Source organism: Carassius auratus, chromosome 9 (genome assembly GCF_003368295.1).
Source record: "Carassius auratus strain Wakin chromosome 9, ASM336829v1, whole genome shotgun sequence".
Lineage (NCBI taxonomy): Eukaryota > Metazoa > Chordata > Actinopteri > Cypriniformes > Cyprinidae > Carassius > Carassius auratus.
This window is the reverse complement of record NC_039251.1, coordinates 18,476,582-18,494,137: the sequence shown is the minus strand read 5'-3', so window position 1 is coordinate 18,494,137 and position 17,556 is coordinate 18,476,582. Positions and strand designations below refer to the sequence as shown.

The window sequence follows — 17,556 nt, the reverse complement described above, 5'->3', positions numbered from 1 at the left end:
GGAAAGTTACAATAGTTTGAAAATTTTATTTACAATTATTACTGAGTACACTGCTTTTGTTCTAGATTAATCTTTTTCCCCCTGCAGAGAAATAGCTCAGATGCATAAAATAGATGTTACCAATGAAAGAGTATATCATGAATGCTGCTTACTAACCATGCTACTTTTAAACAAAGTCTTAATGGATTTATCCTTAATCATCTTTTCCCATCAGAACACAAAAAGGCACACAGATGAAGTGGAATAACAGGATATTTTAGTCAGCAAACCCTTATATAGAAAAGACTGCAGGAGAATCCTAAATAAGCAATGACAATAAAACAGCATTCTATTAATTACTATAAACACTTTCATGAAAATACAGATATCAGTTAACCAGCCAGAAGTCATCAGAAGATTCAATCAGTGATGATGAAAAAGATGATCTTTTCAAATGCATAACTCATATTCAAGGTACATGCACATCCCTTTTGTACAAACAATTACTAATACTTTCAAATAAACATAACCTTAGGAATCTCACCCTCTCATAAGTGAAAAAGAAGAATAGAAGCTCAATGAATAATCAAGGCTGGCTAAATCACCCAATGTTCATCACATCTCCAACACGTTCCTAGTGTTTACAGTTCCTTGTCTGTGATTGGTTCTTCCTCAATCTGCTGCAGTACTGCGAGATCACATGGCTGTGGGCTGCCCAGCTGAAATTGAGAGAAAAATCATCATAAAGAACATCAGAAATCACTTGGTGAACGATGTAACTGAGCTGCATATATTGCAGAGATGTGTGGCCTACTTTTGAGTCGAGTATAGCAGGAGTTACAATAGAGCTGTTGGTTACGTATTCTGACTTCTGCTCCTGCTTCTGAGCCTCCCAAATCAGACCTGCAGTTAAAGCACTGCAAACGCAAGATGAAAGAACACATTGTTAGAAAGACGGAATCTTTCATGTAATGTTGTATCGCACACTCACCTCCATATAAAAGTGAGAGAGAGAGAATCCTAGCTTGAGGTCAATGGCAACAGCATAAGAGGATATGAAATTGAAGTAATAACACCAGCCGAAAGCACCAGAAATAACCCGGAAACAAGATTAGCAGCAGGACAATGCAAAATGAATGAGACGATGAGCAGAAATACAAATGATTGGCATTTGAAGAATGACGAGGATGTGCGAGGACTGATTAAGCTCTAGATGAGTCACATACAGCTGCGCTGAAGGTAAAAGGCATTGGAATAATTTCAGAAGGAAATTCAATAAGAATGAATTACGCCCACTGATAGCATCATTTATTTACAAATACTCATCTGTGCTGTTTTAGCACTATATCAATATGCTAAACGCATTTTGCACGGTGCACACTCCCAGTTTTGAGTGCTAAGCTATGGAAGATACAGCAGATTACTGCAATTTGGAGTACTTAACTGGGACTCCATCACTGTGATCCAGATACATAAGCTGCATGTTAAAATACATAAAGTATGCTTGATTACAGAACATTTTTAGATATATGTCCCATTTTAACACTATTCTCCATTATTTAATTATTATTTGTGACCCTGTAAAATAAGTCGCACATATTTATATGTAGCAATAGCCAAACACATTGTATCGGTCAAAATTATGGATTTTTCTTTTATGCCAAAAATCATAAGGATATTTAGTAATGATCATGTTCTATTAAGATATTTTGTAAATTTCCCACTGTAAATATATAAAAACTTCATTGTTTTTTTCACTTTAAATGTGATTCTCTCAATAAAACGTATGTTTACGCTAAAAATGGCGCAGTGCCAAACCAACATACAACTAGTAAAATTATACTATGTGTGGTTGGTGAATAAGAAATGTTTCTGGGACATGCAATTGGATTTTTGGAACAGATGCAATCCAATTCCTAATAGTACAACAATGTTATAGAAGCAAAATCACAAATATTTCAGTTTTGGCAAAAACAGATTTTTGTAGTCCAGCCTTTAGAATGCATATTGTATTTTCTTGATGGTTTATGATAATTTGAGAGAAATAAATTACAGTTTTAAAGGAAATAAAGAAAAGTCACAGGGCAGTGCTGTTATCCATGAAGCAGATAGAATTGGCATTTTGATTCTCTGGGTTGACATTTTGATCGAGTTTATACTTGCACAGAACAACTGATTAGAATAAGCGTAAAAGCAGGCAGAGCACATTAGTCAGGTTAGTCTCTGATCAAGCCAGGCTGGACCTGACCTCCGAGTGGCTGAACGCTCACCTTGAAACAAGTCAAATGATAACAGAGCCCCAGGGACTCGATGATCATGGCTGCTCCTTTGCCCAGTGGTGTATTACAGGACGAACATATTTTCCTGCCACTCACTGACCTAGATTACAGAAAACATCATCTGAAGCCCAGCGACACAGACCTGCACACAGCCCATGGCTCATGTGGGGTGAAAACACATTCTAAAGACAACACGAATACGGGAGACACATGGGAATGGTTGTGGGTGGTATGGTTTAGATCTGCGGTTCTCAAATGGTTTTGTTTCACAAGCCCAAGAGAGTATCAAAGTAGTTTATCATAAAAAATGTCAACAGAAATGTATTAAGGTGCAGTCACATAAGCAAAATTTCTGTGAAATTATTCAAGCAAATAGTACGGCTCACACACATGCCACTTTGAAACAAGCAGCTGTCTTTTGGTCAGTGCAATTTCTGTGACCAACTTGAATCTGATGCAAAACCTCCACCCTCAAGCTAAATTCCAGATTGCACCGATTCCTATTGAAATCATGTAATTTTGATCATGAAAATACACAATGGTAAATGTGACTGCAACTCAAGTGTATTTATTTATTAGCCAATCACATAGAACAAGCACCAGGCCTAAAATATATATTTCCTCCAAAACTGACATCTGATTAATCTTTTGTTCACTTGTTTTCCAGTAAACATCGCCATATCCTTAAAACAAGATTAATTTACATGAGAAACAGTACTGCATAACATATTAAAATGTGTTGTCTCAAATTGGAATGTGGAAGTTAAAGCCTTTTGTTTTTGTTTCATTTGATTATTCTGCTGCCATTAACCTATCAGTTGAGAACCACTGTTTTAGAATGTTTAAATTACAATGACAATTTCCTTTTTTTTGTGAAGAATACCTATTCCGTGGTGGAGCTCGAGGCTCTGGCTCTGGTGTAGCTGCAGTTGGGGACCAGGACTGCCTGAGGGAGCTCATGGATTGAGATGACTGCAGAGTTGCAAACCCTGGACGTCCACCACTTTGGTACGACGAGGAGCCAGAGAGAGACGAATGAGGCCGGCTGTAGTCTGGTATGGACGAGGTGCTGTCAGATGTGCTCCATGATGATCTCCAAGAGGAATGAGGCATATCGAGGATGTCAAGAGACTCGCCTCTGCAAGCAAAGTGAGCTTGTTACTTTTTATGCATGACGCTCCCATCAGTTGGATTTTCCTCATTGCTTATTTTATTTGATAATATCAAAGAAATATACTGCTGCCCAGTACTGACCTCCTGATGGGCAGATCAATTGGTTCTTTGGCGGTAACACTGACAGCGCTCTGCTGGCGAATCCAGCTGTTGTCTGTGTTCAAGGAAGTCTTCTTTCTCATTTCATGAAGGATCTGCATCCTCTCCACCTCAGTCTGAGACTGGGGCTCTTTCTTAAAGTCTCTACTGAACTCACCCAGACCACTGCTCGCTGCTCCAGCCAACAACAGACACAATTCACCATTAATAACAAATTGACATTGTAAATAGACTTGGTAGACTAAGAGCAAAAGCAATCAATTTCAGATATTCTTTATCTGATTATATATATATAGTGGGGCCTGAATGTTTGAGACCACAGTGGACATCTGGGATTCAAAATATAATGTAAACCTGGAAATAAACCAGCACAAACAGTCAGATGTTCTTGAACATATTGCTTCAAAAATCACTCTAATATGGTAATTTGGTGCTCTAAATGAATAAATAATGAAACAAACAAACATTTTTCATCAGTTTTATCAATGTTACAAACAATTGTGCTGCTTAATATCTTTGTGGAACCCATGAAAGCCCATGAAACTTTTTTTTCAGTGTTCTTTGATGAACAAAAAATTCTAAAGAACAGCATTACAGAATATTTCTGTAACAATATAAAAGTCTTTATTGTCACTCTAGATCAGTTTCATCCTTGTTGCATAAAATATTTAATTAATTAATTGACAACAAACTTTTTAACGGTAGTGTAATGCACATTAGATGATTGTAAGAAAAACAGATTAACTTAAAAAATAGAAGCATTTTAACTAGTGGTCTCAGACTTTTGAACCCCACCGTTTTTATATTTCAGCTTTTTAATTAAATGCACACTGATCACGTAGACACAGGCTTGATTTCAACTGATTTTGCTGACATTACATCTGTCAAATTTGCATAAATTAGGCCGAGCTGATTGGTTGGTCTGATTGATTGGCGTGGGTTGAGCCGCGCACACCTCTCTCTGGATCTCTGTATTTCATGGCATTGAGGATGCTCCTCCTCTCAAGCTCTAGCTCACTTGCTGCCTGCTCTTTCTGGATATGAGTGTTTTTCTTTCGCCTCAGTTCTTCTTCCAGCAGCCATCCTGCCAAACCCCTGTGTCTGCCGTACACACCTGCAGAGAGCCGCAGACTCTACAGCACCCATCTAACTCCAGCCCTTACAATGTGTAAGGAATCTGACACCATACTTTATATAGTGCTGTTTCAGCGGCTCCTTATTGGTCAAAAGAACAATAGATACACATAAAAGGTTTAGAGAAAAGATAAAAGCTGCACTGACCTTTAATATCTGGTTTTGCAACCTCATCAAGTTCTGGAGTTGATTTGGAAATAGATCTGCAAACCAAATTGGAAGAAAAAAGAAGACTCAGTCTGATAAACATACAGATGAGATGAAAGATCTTATCAATCTATAAATCCTATATGGATGCATAGCCTGAAAGCTCAACTTTATTAAATACAAATGCGAGTGCAAACAGCAGAATCCTATTACCTGTGTGAGTAGGATAATTGAGGGTAAACATTGGTATAGCCAAAGGAGTCCACCTTACTGTGGCCAAACAGCAGAATCAGCACAGACAAGCAGATGTTCATATAGTCATGATTGAACAACATTAATAGAAGAAAAATTAGTCTGGTTAATAATGCATGAGTAAAAAACAGACTAGAGCTGGGAAGTATGACCAGAATCTTAAATCATGGCATGAGTATTTTGTATCGCAGTATCTGAATTTATAAATATTATTTTTGCTGTAAAAAATGATAAAAAACGTCTTTTACACTTACAATTAATGATACGTTACTATAATAAAATTACTAAACTAATTCTACACTGATACACTAATATAACATTACAAAAGATAATATTTAAAAATGCTGTTCTTTTCAACTTTCTATTCATCAGAGAATCCTGAAAAAAGTTTTGAACGTTGATAATATTATGAAATGTATCTTAAAAACCAAAACAGTATATTAGAATGATTTTTCTTCAGACATGATTTTAAATTACATTTTAAAATATATTAGCATTAGAAAACTGTTATTTTAAATTGTTAGCATATTTGACAAAATTGCATTTTTTATTGAATTTCTTCAACAAATAAATGCAGCCTTGGTGAGCTAAAGAGACTTCTTCTTAAAAAAACAACAAAAAACATTAAAATGTATTACTAACTGCACTTTTCGATGATGCTATTGAATAACCATGTTGTATTGCTTTTTGTTAAGTCACTGAATTAAATATTTATTTTATCTTATTTGGTTATCAACTCTAACATACACATGCGCCTGTGACCATACTTTAGCTAAAATTACTGCAAATTGATTTGCTTTAGCATAACATTATCGTTGTTTCCATTCATTTAACAATGCAAAGCCCTGCTCACTGATACAAACATATCAGCCGACGCACAGAATGTATTGCAAATTTATAGTGTCATGCCGCCCAGCCCTAACACAGACAATGTTAGTTTAATCAGGTTTCTTTGGTATTTTAAGCAGCATTTGTCAAGCATGATATTCAGTGCCATTCCTTCATGTTATTGTTCTGGAAGGAAACAAAACTGACATGCATGCTTGAGAAAATTATCCATTCATATCAGTATGACACAGATAATGAGAGATGGGACATAAATTAAAGTACTGAGACTGCTGAAATGACAAAACTCACTCTTGCTCCTGTTTTCTCTTCTGCTCTTCCAGTCGCCTCCTCTCCTCCTCTCTTCTATTCCTCTCTTTTTCCTGAAGGAGGCGCTCTTCCTCTTCTCTATTCCTCCTCAGTTCCTCGAGGTGCTCTTGTTCCTCCCTCTTCCTCCTCTCTTCCTCTAAACGCAGCCTCTCCTGTTCTCTTTTTTTCCGCTCCTCTTCTTCTCTCTTCCTCTTCTCTTCCTCAAGGCGCTCTTGTTCTTCTCGTTTTCTCCTCTCTTCCTCTAAACGCAGCCACTCCTCTTCTCTTCTTTTCCTCTCTTCCTCTTCTCTCTTCTTCTCTTCCTCAAGGCGCTCTTGTTCCTGTCTTTTTCTCCTCTCTTCCTCTAAACGCCGCATCTCCTGTTCAACAGTTTGACAGAGACTGTGATATTCACATACCCCTTGCAGTAACTGCCAGATGTATACTATATAAAATAACAGTTTGCAGGTAAATCATCATAAAAATGGCTTATATGAACTTTAGTGTAAATTGTATTAAATCAGTTATTTTCCTGAATTCTCTTATTAATTTGTTTATTTGAATATACATTCTCTCTTGGATATGATCTATTTATTGCTGAGGCATTCTTAAAATACTGTCTTGCAATGGTTATGATAAATAAATCCAATATTAAATATACCTCCTCATGTTTTTTGAAGTTCTCCTTCTCAAGCTCTTGTTGTGCCTTTCTCCACTCCTCATCCAGTTTTTCTTGGTCCTTTTTGTACTTCTCCTTCAGCAAGCAAAAAAGAAAAGATCACTGATTGGAGCTAAACAATGCTTCAAATTTACAAAATGCATAATTACGCTGTGCTTTTGGCTTTTATTAACAAACAATGAATTAGTTTGCCACCAATCTTCGCAATCATAATACAAATATTCTGGATATACAATAAACATACACACAAAGAGAGAGGATAATATTATGTTTTTTGCTAAATTAAAAGGTCTACATGATGCATGTCTAGTTTTGCATTCAAGAAACACAACAGCAAACTTGAGTTTGAATGCCAGTTAGTAGAACAAAATGTATCATAGTTTAACTCATTTCTACAATCTCAAGAAAAAAAATAACTCACACCGATTCATTTAAATACTATAAATCAAATTTACCCAACATAATTATCTTTAATTCATAACAAATGCATGATCCCGGATGCTATAATATTTACCTGCAGCAAACGCTCCTGCTCTTTCTGCCATTTCTCCTGTCGTTTGCGCTCTTCTTCGGGGTCCCAGGACCAGTGGGTAGTGGATGTAGTGATGGAGGGAACGGGCAGCTACAGACACAGAAAATTCAGTTAATTATTGGTGCCAGCCACTGGCCAAAAACAATATCACACAGATCCTTTCTAAGACCTTGCATGATCACATTGTCTTGTCAATGATCCAAAAAGAACCAGGTCCCAAAACACCAAGCAGTATTATGGATTAAACTATATAATTCAGCTAATCAGATCATATGCATGTCAACAGCAGTGGTTTGATTAAAAGAAAACATATTAAACAACTTACATTTGATATTGCCGTATCCGATCCACCTGCAAAAACCAGCTACAATTAGATTCTTCTCAATAAATACATTGTAGCCTATATTTTTAATGGAACCCTTCTTGATAGGATGAAGGGAACACATGACCAGCATTCCATCCTAAATGTCTCATAAAATACTATCTGTTCAAATAAGAAACCCACAACCCCATAACAGCTCCATAAATAAATGTTAAATTAGAACCACATGCAATGGCTTCAATAAACAAACACATGCAAAGTCTCCAATAACCAAACCAAATGAATAATGCATAAACACATTTGGCCAGTCTTCAAATGCAATGTCACATGCAGAAGCACTGGTTATTAGTAAAACCAAACCCCACATCCATGTCCAGCACAGCATGCACTATTCACATTCATAACACAATACCAACACACTCCACACTGATTGCTGATTTCTTTGCCTGAGCTGCTCTGATAATCAGGGATATACAGCAAGGCTGACCTGAGTGAGAGGGTTGTACAGCCTCATATTCATATTTGTCTCATCCTGAATTCTTTCATTTATGGGGAAATTCTCTGATATTATATTATGTGGCAGGTATCAGCAAGATATGGACTGTCTGATGCAGTTTCCTTTTTTATTTAGAGTGCTTTGTATGTTGGTATGGTTCCTGACATGCTGTCTTTAAGAGGTCTTCAAGAGCATGACAACAAAAGAGAACAAACTTTTAAGGATTGTTTGCACCGATAGTGAAAAAGCAACCAAAGCTCATCATTTTTAATAAGGTTTCAGGCGATGTAAGCAAAAACACTGGCAATGTAACAAATCTGAATCGGTTTAATAATTTACTCATTCTTATTTCATTTTCAAACAGAATCAGGACTATTTTTTTATTATTTAGAGTTGTAGTACTCATTACAGGAAACTAAACTTCAGAAGGCTTGCAATTTAGTTGTGTGGACCATTGTTATGATAATTTATGATGCATTTGTGTCAGTTTTAAAGCCTGATAGCTTCAGGTCACATTGATTGTAATTACGCTGAAAAGAAAAGCAGTATTCAAATGTTCTCCTTTTGTCATAGGTAGCTTTGGAAGAATATGATAGTGAGTAAATAATGACAGAATTGTCATTTTTGGGTGAACTACGGCACTATTTACTCAAGAAGCTTCCTCTACTTTTTAAAGTACTCAGACTCCTGTAGACAGCATGTCAGAGCTGGAAATGGAAGTGGACACTGCACACTCAACCCCCCTTTACCACAGAGGTAGACCAGAGAACTGACTGTGAGCCCTGCAGAGGGAAGAGCACAGAGGTTATGAGGGGCTTCTGCTAGAGGGAGGAGGAGGAGGAGGATGGCAGGATGAAGACTTAGCGGTTTACCCACAGCCCCCGAAACACAAAGCCTGAATGAACCAGCACTTGACTGATGCTGTTCTGTTACCTTGTTCAAAAAACTCTGATCTCCTTTTTAAGTTTTTCAAAGTAATGGATTCTACATGGGAGATAAAAATGTTAGAAGAGGTTGAATCTGTACAAAAGAAAAAGTTCCAGGTGCCCTGGAGACCTAGATTTAGAAATCAATTCTTGATTCACACTGCTTTCTTGTAGAAATGTAGTTAGAAAAACGTTTTTATATAAACATTGTATGTGCACAGTGCTTGGCTATCTTTAAGCATTTTTTTATTTATTAATTTTTTTTAAACTTTTGGCTAGTTTAAGTTAATCAAAAACAAGCATTCTTGTCAAGCTATGAAACAAGATTTTTTTTTTCCCACAACTTTTCTGCACAACATGCATTTAATAAAACAGGCACAGAAACATACTACAAAAAAAGGCTTCACAGAATGTTTCCAAGCAAAGCTGAAAAAAGTAATTTACCTCTATTATTCGAAGCCTCTGAATCCTCATGGAAACCACCATTTATCCCATTCAAACCATTATTCTGTGAAAAAAAGGTGATCTGTTTAGTATAATAAAAAAGCATTACAATAAGTATCATATGTAAGTGATTAATAATAGTCTGCTTACATTGCCAGACTGTGAGCTGACATTCCCAGTTTTCACGACCGTATCCTTGGTTTGTTGGGATGTGAAATCCAGGCTGGTGCTGATGTATGGCTCAGAGGGACCTAGAGGATCCAGACTGGTCAGATTGATGGTCTTATGGCTTTTAAATGGAAGGGAAGGTAGGTCTCTGCCCCAGTCTGATTGTGGCATGTCAACAAAATCATTTATTTCAAAAACACAAAATGAAATCAGATGTATGACTACAGACAAAATACTATTTTCTAAATAGTGGGGATGAGAGACAGACCACCTTCCCCTGCCATGCAGTCAGAATGAGCTCCACACAATACAGGTTTACAACAAGCTTACAGATGCCCTCTGATCTGGATTCAGTCACAAACCATAAGCACTGAAAATATGAACCTCTGAAGTTATTAAGAACCACAAACTTTAGAAACCAAGATCATGAGAAATAATGCACACCGTTTAGGAATAAATAAAGGCATAAGCCATATACTGTAGACACTAGGTCAGGGAAAAGAAGACAATAAAGGAATAGATCACACAAAATTGTGGGGCCAAAAACTAGTACAGTTAAATGGTGTTATTTTATCCTGTGGAACACAAAAATAAAAGATGTACTCCACAAATAAAATTAAATAAAAAATTAAATAAAATCAGAATTTTGTTCACACAAGTCATATGTTTTGCTCTTTTTGGAGCTTGAAAATCCACTGTATCAATGTAAAATATAATGTAAGCATTTATTTCTGTGCTTCACAGAAAAAAAAAAAAAAAAAAAAACAGCAGCATAGAGTTATGTATATAATGTATAAAATATATAAGAATGACAGTATTTAATTTCATATTTTTATTTGTATTATTTGAGTGAACTTTTCCTTTAAAAGAAAAAAGTGAACAAAGAAAACCAGCAACCAAACACACAACTGACAAACATAAACTGATACACTATGTGCACTTTCCTACTACTGTATATTCTATCTTTAACTACAAGGTCAACCCAGAACAGAGGAAATTAGTGTGCTATATGCATAGAAAAGTGTCTGGTAATGTTATTTCTGCTGCTTTTGGTTAACTTCTGAAGCTTTTTCGAGGTCTCTTGTGGTCATTAACTCAGGTGAAGTCTGAGAGTGCTGCACTCAAAGAGATGGTGTAGACTTACTATTCTTGCCATGTCTGCGGATGTCCATAAACAGACTCCCCTGCTGCAAGGCCTCCTCCAGACTGTTCTTCCACTCAGTGTAGCTCATGTCTGCCACCATGTGTCCGTTCACTGTAAGGATCTCATCTCCAACCTTCACTTGACCGAGCTCCGCCGGGCTGCCTACTCACACACATCCCACACACATAATCAAGCATACATATTTTTTTTAACTAAATGTAATAACAGTGCCAAATGTCAAATTAACCTCTAACGGTGATTTAGATAATACACTTAGAGCAGAGGCGGACAATAGTGAAGTATTTTTTTTACTTTACTCAAGTAAATTTTATGTTTTTTTGTTTTGTTTTGAGTGATTTTCTTTGAAATACTTTACTAGCAGAGTAAAAATACTTCACTAGTGTCCGCCTCTGATTCAGAGTCATGTAAACTAGAGGCTCATCAGAACCAGCCTAGAAAAAAATCTGCCCTATTTAAGCTACTGTAGCAGCACACTTTTTCTTTTCAGCAGCAGATGCTCTCTGAAGCTGCAGGTAAAGCCTGTACTTTATGCTTCATTAATTCACTGTGCAGCATATGAGATCATTAATGACCGCTTTTTTTCCTGAGGATTTTATACGTTTCTTTTACCTGGAACTACAGATTTGACACGGACCCCCGTGGAGTCCCAGTTGCTCTGAAAGCCAAAGTCCCGGCTGCTGTTAGGTTTCTGGTTAAGGCTGATCCTCATCTCACTGTAGTCCACCTGGAAGACACACAGGTCAGTTCTACACAGAAAATAAAGTGATTTGTGGTTTACTATGGTAAACGCATCTTCTTCAGTATGGCTATAGATTGCAAAATGGTTTCGGGAGTGTTGCTATTAAAACTTACAAAAGTGCTTAAATGATCTGGATTAAATCAGGATTTAAGGAATATAAAGTGCTTGTGTATCTGTGCAAATGGAATTTACTTTAGCTTTAGAAAACTGATTTGTGAGTTGATTCTTGCAGTACCTCATTAGAAGGGATGAGCGGGGATGGAGATTTGGGCAGGGGGGACAGTCTGTAGACTGGAGGGACAGGAGATGGGGTTTTCTCCTCTTCCTCACTGCTTTGCACAGGACTTTCCTTGGAAATATCTTCATCTTCTTTCATATACTGAGCATATCGGTTGGAAATTGTAGTTTTCTTGAGTCTGTCTGTCTCTCCATTTGTGCGCTTAAGAGAGTCATCCACCTAAAAGATTTTTAATACCATATAAGCATTTTCCCAACCCTTCTGAACTCTATTTGAGGTGTATGTATTCCTTGCTGTTATTGTTAATAATGTAGAATAGATCTTGACTCATCATTTTAAACATGAGACTAGTTTGGTTTAAATATCTCAAACAGAGGAATAGAGATAAATGGGTTATGTACTTTATCTCCAGGAATTCCGCTGTTAAACACAGTTACTTGAAAACTGGAAATAATGCTAGCCCTACAACAAAAACATGTACCATCAAATAACAACCTTGTTACTCACAGTTGGTGTGTTTTTAAAAGTTAAGAGTTAAAAATCTATGGAGAAAAAGAATGAATTTTTACTTCCAGAACCAGATTGTTGCACTCCATATTGAGATGTTATGCTTCCACTAAAAAAATCTGACTTCCACTTTATCGTTTTATTCTAGGTGCGTACATGCTTTACAATTCATATGAGCTGTAATTACATCAGTATATCACTGATTGTAGTACAGTACAGTGTTTTAACACAAATTTATTCACAAAAAAAAGGGCAATCAAACAGGTCAGGATGTTTGAGACTAAGCAGGCCCACTCACCGTGAACACTCTGGGAAGGGAGGCGATTCGGTTGGACTGTGTGCCGAATGGCCTGGGCGTGACGACAGAGGGTAGTCTTGCGCTATCTGATCTCTGGTAGCTCCTGGGGAGGGAGGCAGAAACTCGATCCAGCCCAGACTCCTTTGTATCCTTTGAATTGGGTTTATACAAGGAGCTAATGGGGCCGCTGGAGTTCTCGACTGGCTTAGTGTTGCTAATCAACTCCGAGCTGCTGAGAACGCTGCTGGTTTTACTGACACTGGTGGGTTTGATCAGGCTGGTGTTGCTGCTGGACAATGCAAGAACTGGATCGTCTAGAAGGCTTTGGGTCGTTGTATGGCTCTCCTCAATGTTGTCATTCATTTTCAGTGGGATCTCTGGGCTGGAGCGATCACGTCTTGTATGAAAATCTGTCTGATCTGATGCCAGAGTGCCAGCGACAGGTTCTCTTTTTCTCAGAGATGGTATGGAGGGTACTGAAGGTTTGTCCTCGCGAGTGTAAGGGGTGTCGATGGTGTAGCTACGTGGTGGCAGAGTTCTGCTTCGGGGTACAGGTTCTTCAAAGACATCATCAGAGATGGAGTTAAAGCTGTCCCTGCTGTTGCTTTGCTGTCGGCTCTCTCTGAATAGGGGCAGGAGTGAGAGAGGCAGGACAAGTACCCGCGATTAGATTACACTTTTACACTGAGCAGACTGCAGATCAGAGAAAGTGGAACAGACTACACTCTCTGCACTAACAGCAGACAACACAATGACAAAAACACAGGCCACAACATTTCATCATTCATAAAATAAAATATTAAATATGAAACTAAATTCATGAAATATTAAACATTTTATAAACAGTTTTGTACAGTTTAAGCTTCACACAACTATTTGATATAATGTATGTAATGTATGTTCACCTCTCATCCTGCATTTCCTTGAAGGTCTTTGATTTCCTGATGCCACCTGAAGTGATCTGCTCAATCTGCTCTCTCTCCTCTTTCTTCTTCACAATATCAGAATTCACACTCTTGCGCTTATTCTTCCACCTTGTAAGATCCTGTATGGACGAGGAGAAAGACGCTCAGCCTCCATAACTGGAGCACAGGTGCTTATTCATAAGCAGTAACGGTAGGAGGGACAGTTCAGGGGAAGGGTAGAGAGACACAAGGATAGATTGAGAAGTGAGGGAGGACTAGATTTTGCCAGTGTCCTATTTTGCCTGTTTGGCTCCACCCGACTCCTTTTCCCGTGTGAATTAGAGGCCCGTATATGACCTAAATGCTGTGCTGAAGCTCAGTCCAACCACGTCCACACTACAAAGTACCACTGAACAGTTAAAGACTACTTGGTATTGATGTGATTGTGTGGCTTGAAGTTGAGGTGAGGAAATCTTACTTGTCTCAACTTTCAGTGAACCACTGGACAAACAGCTGCAGCTATAAACATGATCAGTAACAAAACCTTGTGATCCAATACTCACATCTTGCCACTTATCCTCGTTCTCCTTCAAGCGAGCACGCATCTTTTGCATCTCTTCAATTCGCAACTCCAACGGCAAGTTGCTGAAGTTCATCTCACCATCAGTCATGTCACTCACTGACTTACTCCTGAAAACAGATGTTTTTCCAAAAAAAAGGAAAAAAAAGCCATGCATTAGGATGGAAAAATGATTTAGTGGATTGTAGCCATTCAGCTTTTTGATACGAGTAAAAGTGTGGCATGCTCTCATCAAGCAATTATACATAACAGAAATTTACAAGATAAAATACTGAAGGGTTAGTAAAACAGCAGGCATGTTTCCAAATATTCTTCAAGCCACAATTAGTTGTCTTAATAGACAACTAATGAGTTGTCACAAATATTATGTGGAAACTCAATGGGTTAGTATTCAATGAGTGATCCATTCAATTACTTTCACTCATGTGTCTTACCTGTGAGAGCACAATGCTTCTGCATTACAGAAACACTGGTGGTTTTGAATATTTCCAGAATAATATGATAGACACAGATTTGAATTAAATTAGCCAGCAGTGTGTGTCTGTAGTCAACATTAATGACATTTTTTAGGCAGCAGCCCATGGGGATCAAAGCATTGTGAGTACATTGTGAGTGTCAGCGCTTAATGCAGGGGAGAGCAGAGGAAACAAAGGCCTACGCAGCATCCGTGACCACACACACACACACACACAAACATGCTGTGCCTGCACAAGGCCACAACTCACCCTTCACTACCAGAGCTTTTCTGGAGCAGTCTAGGGAACCAAAGAGAACCGCAACAACAACATAGTCATATATTGGTGTGATGACTGACAGTTTTATTGACTGACCAATAGTGTTGCATGCTCACCAACTCTGCATTTATTTGATCAAAATACAATAAAAAGAGCAAAAATTGTAAGTTTTATGCAACTTAAAATAACTGATTCAATGTTAATATATTTAAATCTAATTTGTTCCTCTGATGACAAAGCTAAAATTTCAAAATTATAACATTTTAAATGTTTTTACTCTCACTTTTGATCAATTTATTGCAACCTCGCTGAATAAAAGTATTAATTTCTTCAAAAACATTTTCACTTATCCCAAACTTTTAAACTGTAGTCAAGAGCTTAGTCACACCACTTCAGCCGTGTGCACACAGTCATGCTTCAACATTCATTTAATTCTCTGATTACAGCCCCAGCTCTCTGACATTTAAAATGTGCAAACATAATATTAAGTGTCCATGTAACTTGGTTTAGGTACAATTTAAGGTGGAATGACATCATTGGAAACTTGTGGAATTCCCCACCAATCCCATTGTGGTTGCTCTTTTTAATGCCCAGACATTACATGGACTCTGATCAAGTGAAATGTTGTATTTGGGCTTCAAGTGCTAGGTGTGTTTCCATGGTCACATAAGTGTAAGTTCCAGCTTTCACAGGATCACAAGGGTGTGGGGAATTTGGAGCTAAAGTGCATTGTAAGCTACCTCGTAAAGAGTGAATGTGTCTGACTGGATTAATTATAGACATTGCTTAGGTTTTAAAATTCCACAACAGCATAGCTGGATACACTAGCACCTTATAAAGCCTGTTAGGTGCCTTTTACTTATACGAAAGCCACAGCAATGGGGTTTGTAGATGATGTATCAGTTTCTTAGATGCATTCATCAGCAGAATCAGTCTTTTTTATTAAACACAAACAAAATGCAATTCACAGGCAATTGGTCAGTCTCTGCAAAGACAAAAAAAGGTCCATCTCTATGGCAAAAATCACTTTCCTTGGTGTTCCTGTAAAAAGGTTTATGCATCCTAATGCAATTCTGTTAATAGATAAATAAATGCTAAAAATCAGTCAATGTTTTTTTATAATTAAATAAAGTAAACAAAGTTATAGACAAAATAAATAAACCATTTACCCACCTTCCAGAAAAAAGTTGCTATAGGTAAATAACTAGAAGAAGAATAAACTGCATAAAACTGCAAAAATGATTTGTACTATAAAGCAGTGTATTTATGATTACACAAATTAAAATATGATAACAAATACCAGTTTGCAACATCAAAAAGCATAAAGTGTTGTTTTTGTACAGTTAAAATAACTGAAAAGGACTGACACAATTGCATATTCAAATAAAAAAATGGCTGTACCTGCTCTTATGTTAAAAACGGTGGGTAAAACAGCATGGATCAAATTTTCATGTTTTTTCATGGTTCAAAGGTTGAGAACCATTTTGACATCAAGACTTCATGCACACATTTAACAAACCAAAAAGTTGTTCAAATTTTGAAGCCAGTCCAACATAATTCCAGAGAAAATCCAAATATCTACCTGTTACAATTATTCATTAAGTGGCAGGTCTCATGCAATCAAACTCACACCCATATTAAACTCACAAACATCTGCCATTGCCAGTATCAGATCATAGTTAACACGAGAATGAGAAAAGTACACCGCAGCTGAGATCTCGATGACAAGCACACGCAGGCATTTCTGCAGGCTCAGAAACCTAACCTCTCCACCATCAGCCTCTTCCGGTATCGCACGCGGCTGGCCTCTCTGATGGCTTGCCATTTCTGCAGATCTTCCTCACTGCAAGAGAAAGAAACACCAAGAGCTTCTTTTTCCATCTTTCCTTGGGTATTTAAAGCTCTTAGTTTCCTAAGTAGCATATCATCTGCCTTCAGGTGCTGTTCTGCACCGTGTTTAATCCCTGTCTTGGGTTTGTGCTGTCTGGGTTCAACTGGGTCACATATCAGCTTGGCCTGCAGTTTTGCTGGCAAAGCCCAAGCCTCTGGAATAGGAACAGGGTGGTAGTTATCAGGGGCCCCAGACAGGGGGCGATGACTGATTTGCTGTTGAGCCCTTCGAAAAACCACATCGTCTTTTTCAATGTCAGGATAAATGGGTTCACTCTCGTGGCGGGGCTGAATTACCACCATGACGTCGGACTCCGATCGGCGGCGAGGCAACAGGAAGTTACCATACTTCAATTTGGCCAGGTCATCGCTTGAGTGGAAGGTTTTTGTACGACGTGTGAACATATCGTCATTTTCCAAATCAGGCAGGATGTCGGCAGAAACATTGTATGGGTCATTAGGGTGTTCACGCCCAAGGAGTGGACGCTTTGCACATTTTACGAGTCTGGGGCCAGAGGTGGGGTCTGGTCTGGGCCAAAAATCAGGGGGCTTTAAATTATGCAGTCCAGCAGTCTGCTGAGCAACCGTGAGAGGTTGTGTTTGATAACTGTGGTGAATGAAAGGAGAAAAGAGCAAAGAAAGGATTCAGAACATGCAAGGGGACAGTAGGAGAATGCAAGAATAAGAATCAGTAAACAAGAGTAGTGCATGCAGGAGGATGCAACTAACCATGTTA

The 17,556-nt window shown here is 37.9% G+C and overlaps 1 protein-coding gene across 1 annotated transcript in view; it reads right to left on the bottom strand.

Annotated features, from left to right (window-relative positions):
* Window positions 1-6: 6 nt before the first annotated feature.
* The window catches only part of LOC113108601 (LIM domain only protein 7-like), a 45,121-nt gene continuing 27,571 nt past the window's right edge, over window positions 7-17,556 (bottom strand). Inside the window, exons 12-35 of the mRNA XM_026271803.1 lie at window positions 16,696-17,427; window positions 14,922-14,951; window positions 14,180-14,306; window positions 13,617-13,756; window positions 12,712-13,333; window positions 11,904-12,125; window positions 11,539-11,653; window positions 10,909-11,070; window positions 9,747-9,847; window positions 9,597-9,660; window positions 9,159-9,210; window positions 8,976-9,016; window positions 7,734-7,759; window positions 7,391-7,498; window positions 6,859-6,951; window positions 6,201-6,577; window positions 5,025-5,081; window positions 4,812-4,867; window positions 4,486-4,644; window positions 3,513-3,702; window positions 3,142-3,396; window positions 2,250-2,358; window positions 794-896; window positions 7-698 (exon numbers count right to left, since the gene is read on the bottom strand). Coding sequence (XP_026127588.1) covers window positions 676-698; window positions 794-896; window positions 2,250-2,358; window positions 3,142-3,396; window positions 3,513-3,702; window positions 4,486-4,644; window positions 4,812-4,867; window positions 5,025-5,081; window positions 6,201-6,577; window positions 6,859-6,951; window positions 7,391-7,498; window positions 7,734-7,759; window positions 8,976-9,016; window positions 9,159-9,210; window positions 9,597-9,660; window positions 9,747-9,847; window positions 10,909-11,070; window positions 11,539-11,653; window positions 11,904-12,125; window positions 12,712-13,333; window positions 13,617-13,756; window positions 14,180-14,306; window positions 14,922-14,951; window positions 16,696-17,427 — 3,964 coding nt within the window. The 3' untranslated portion in view covers window positions 7-675. The remainder of the gene's footprint in view (window positions 699-793; window positions 897-2,249; window positions 2,359-3,141; window positions 3,397-3,512; window positions 3,703-4,485; window positions 4,645-4,811; window positions 4,868-5,024; window positions 5,082-6,200; window positions 6,578-6,858; window positions 6,952-7,390; window positions 7,499-7,733; window positions 7,760-8,975; window positions 9,017-9,158; window positions 9,211-9,596; window positions 9,661-9,746; window positions 9,848-10,908; window positions 11,071-11,538; window positions 11,654-11,903; window positions 12,126-12,711; window positions 13,334-13,616; window positions 13,757-14,179; window positions 14,307-14,921; window positions 14,952-16,695; window positions 17,428-17,556) is intronic.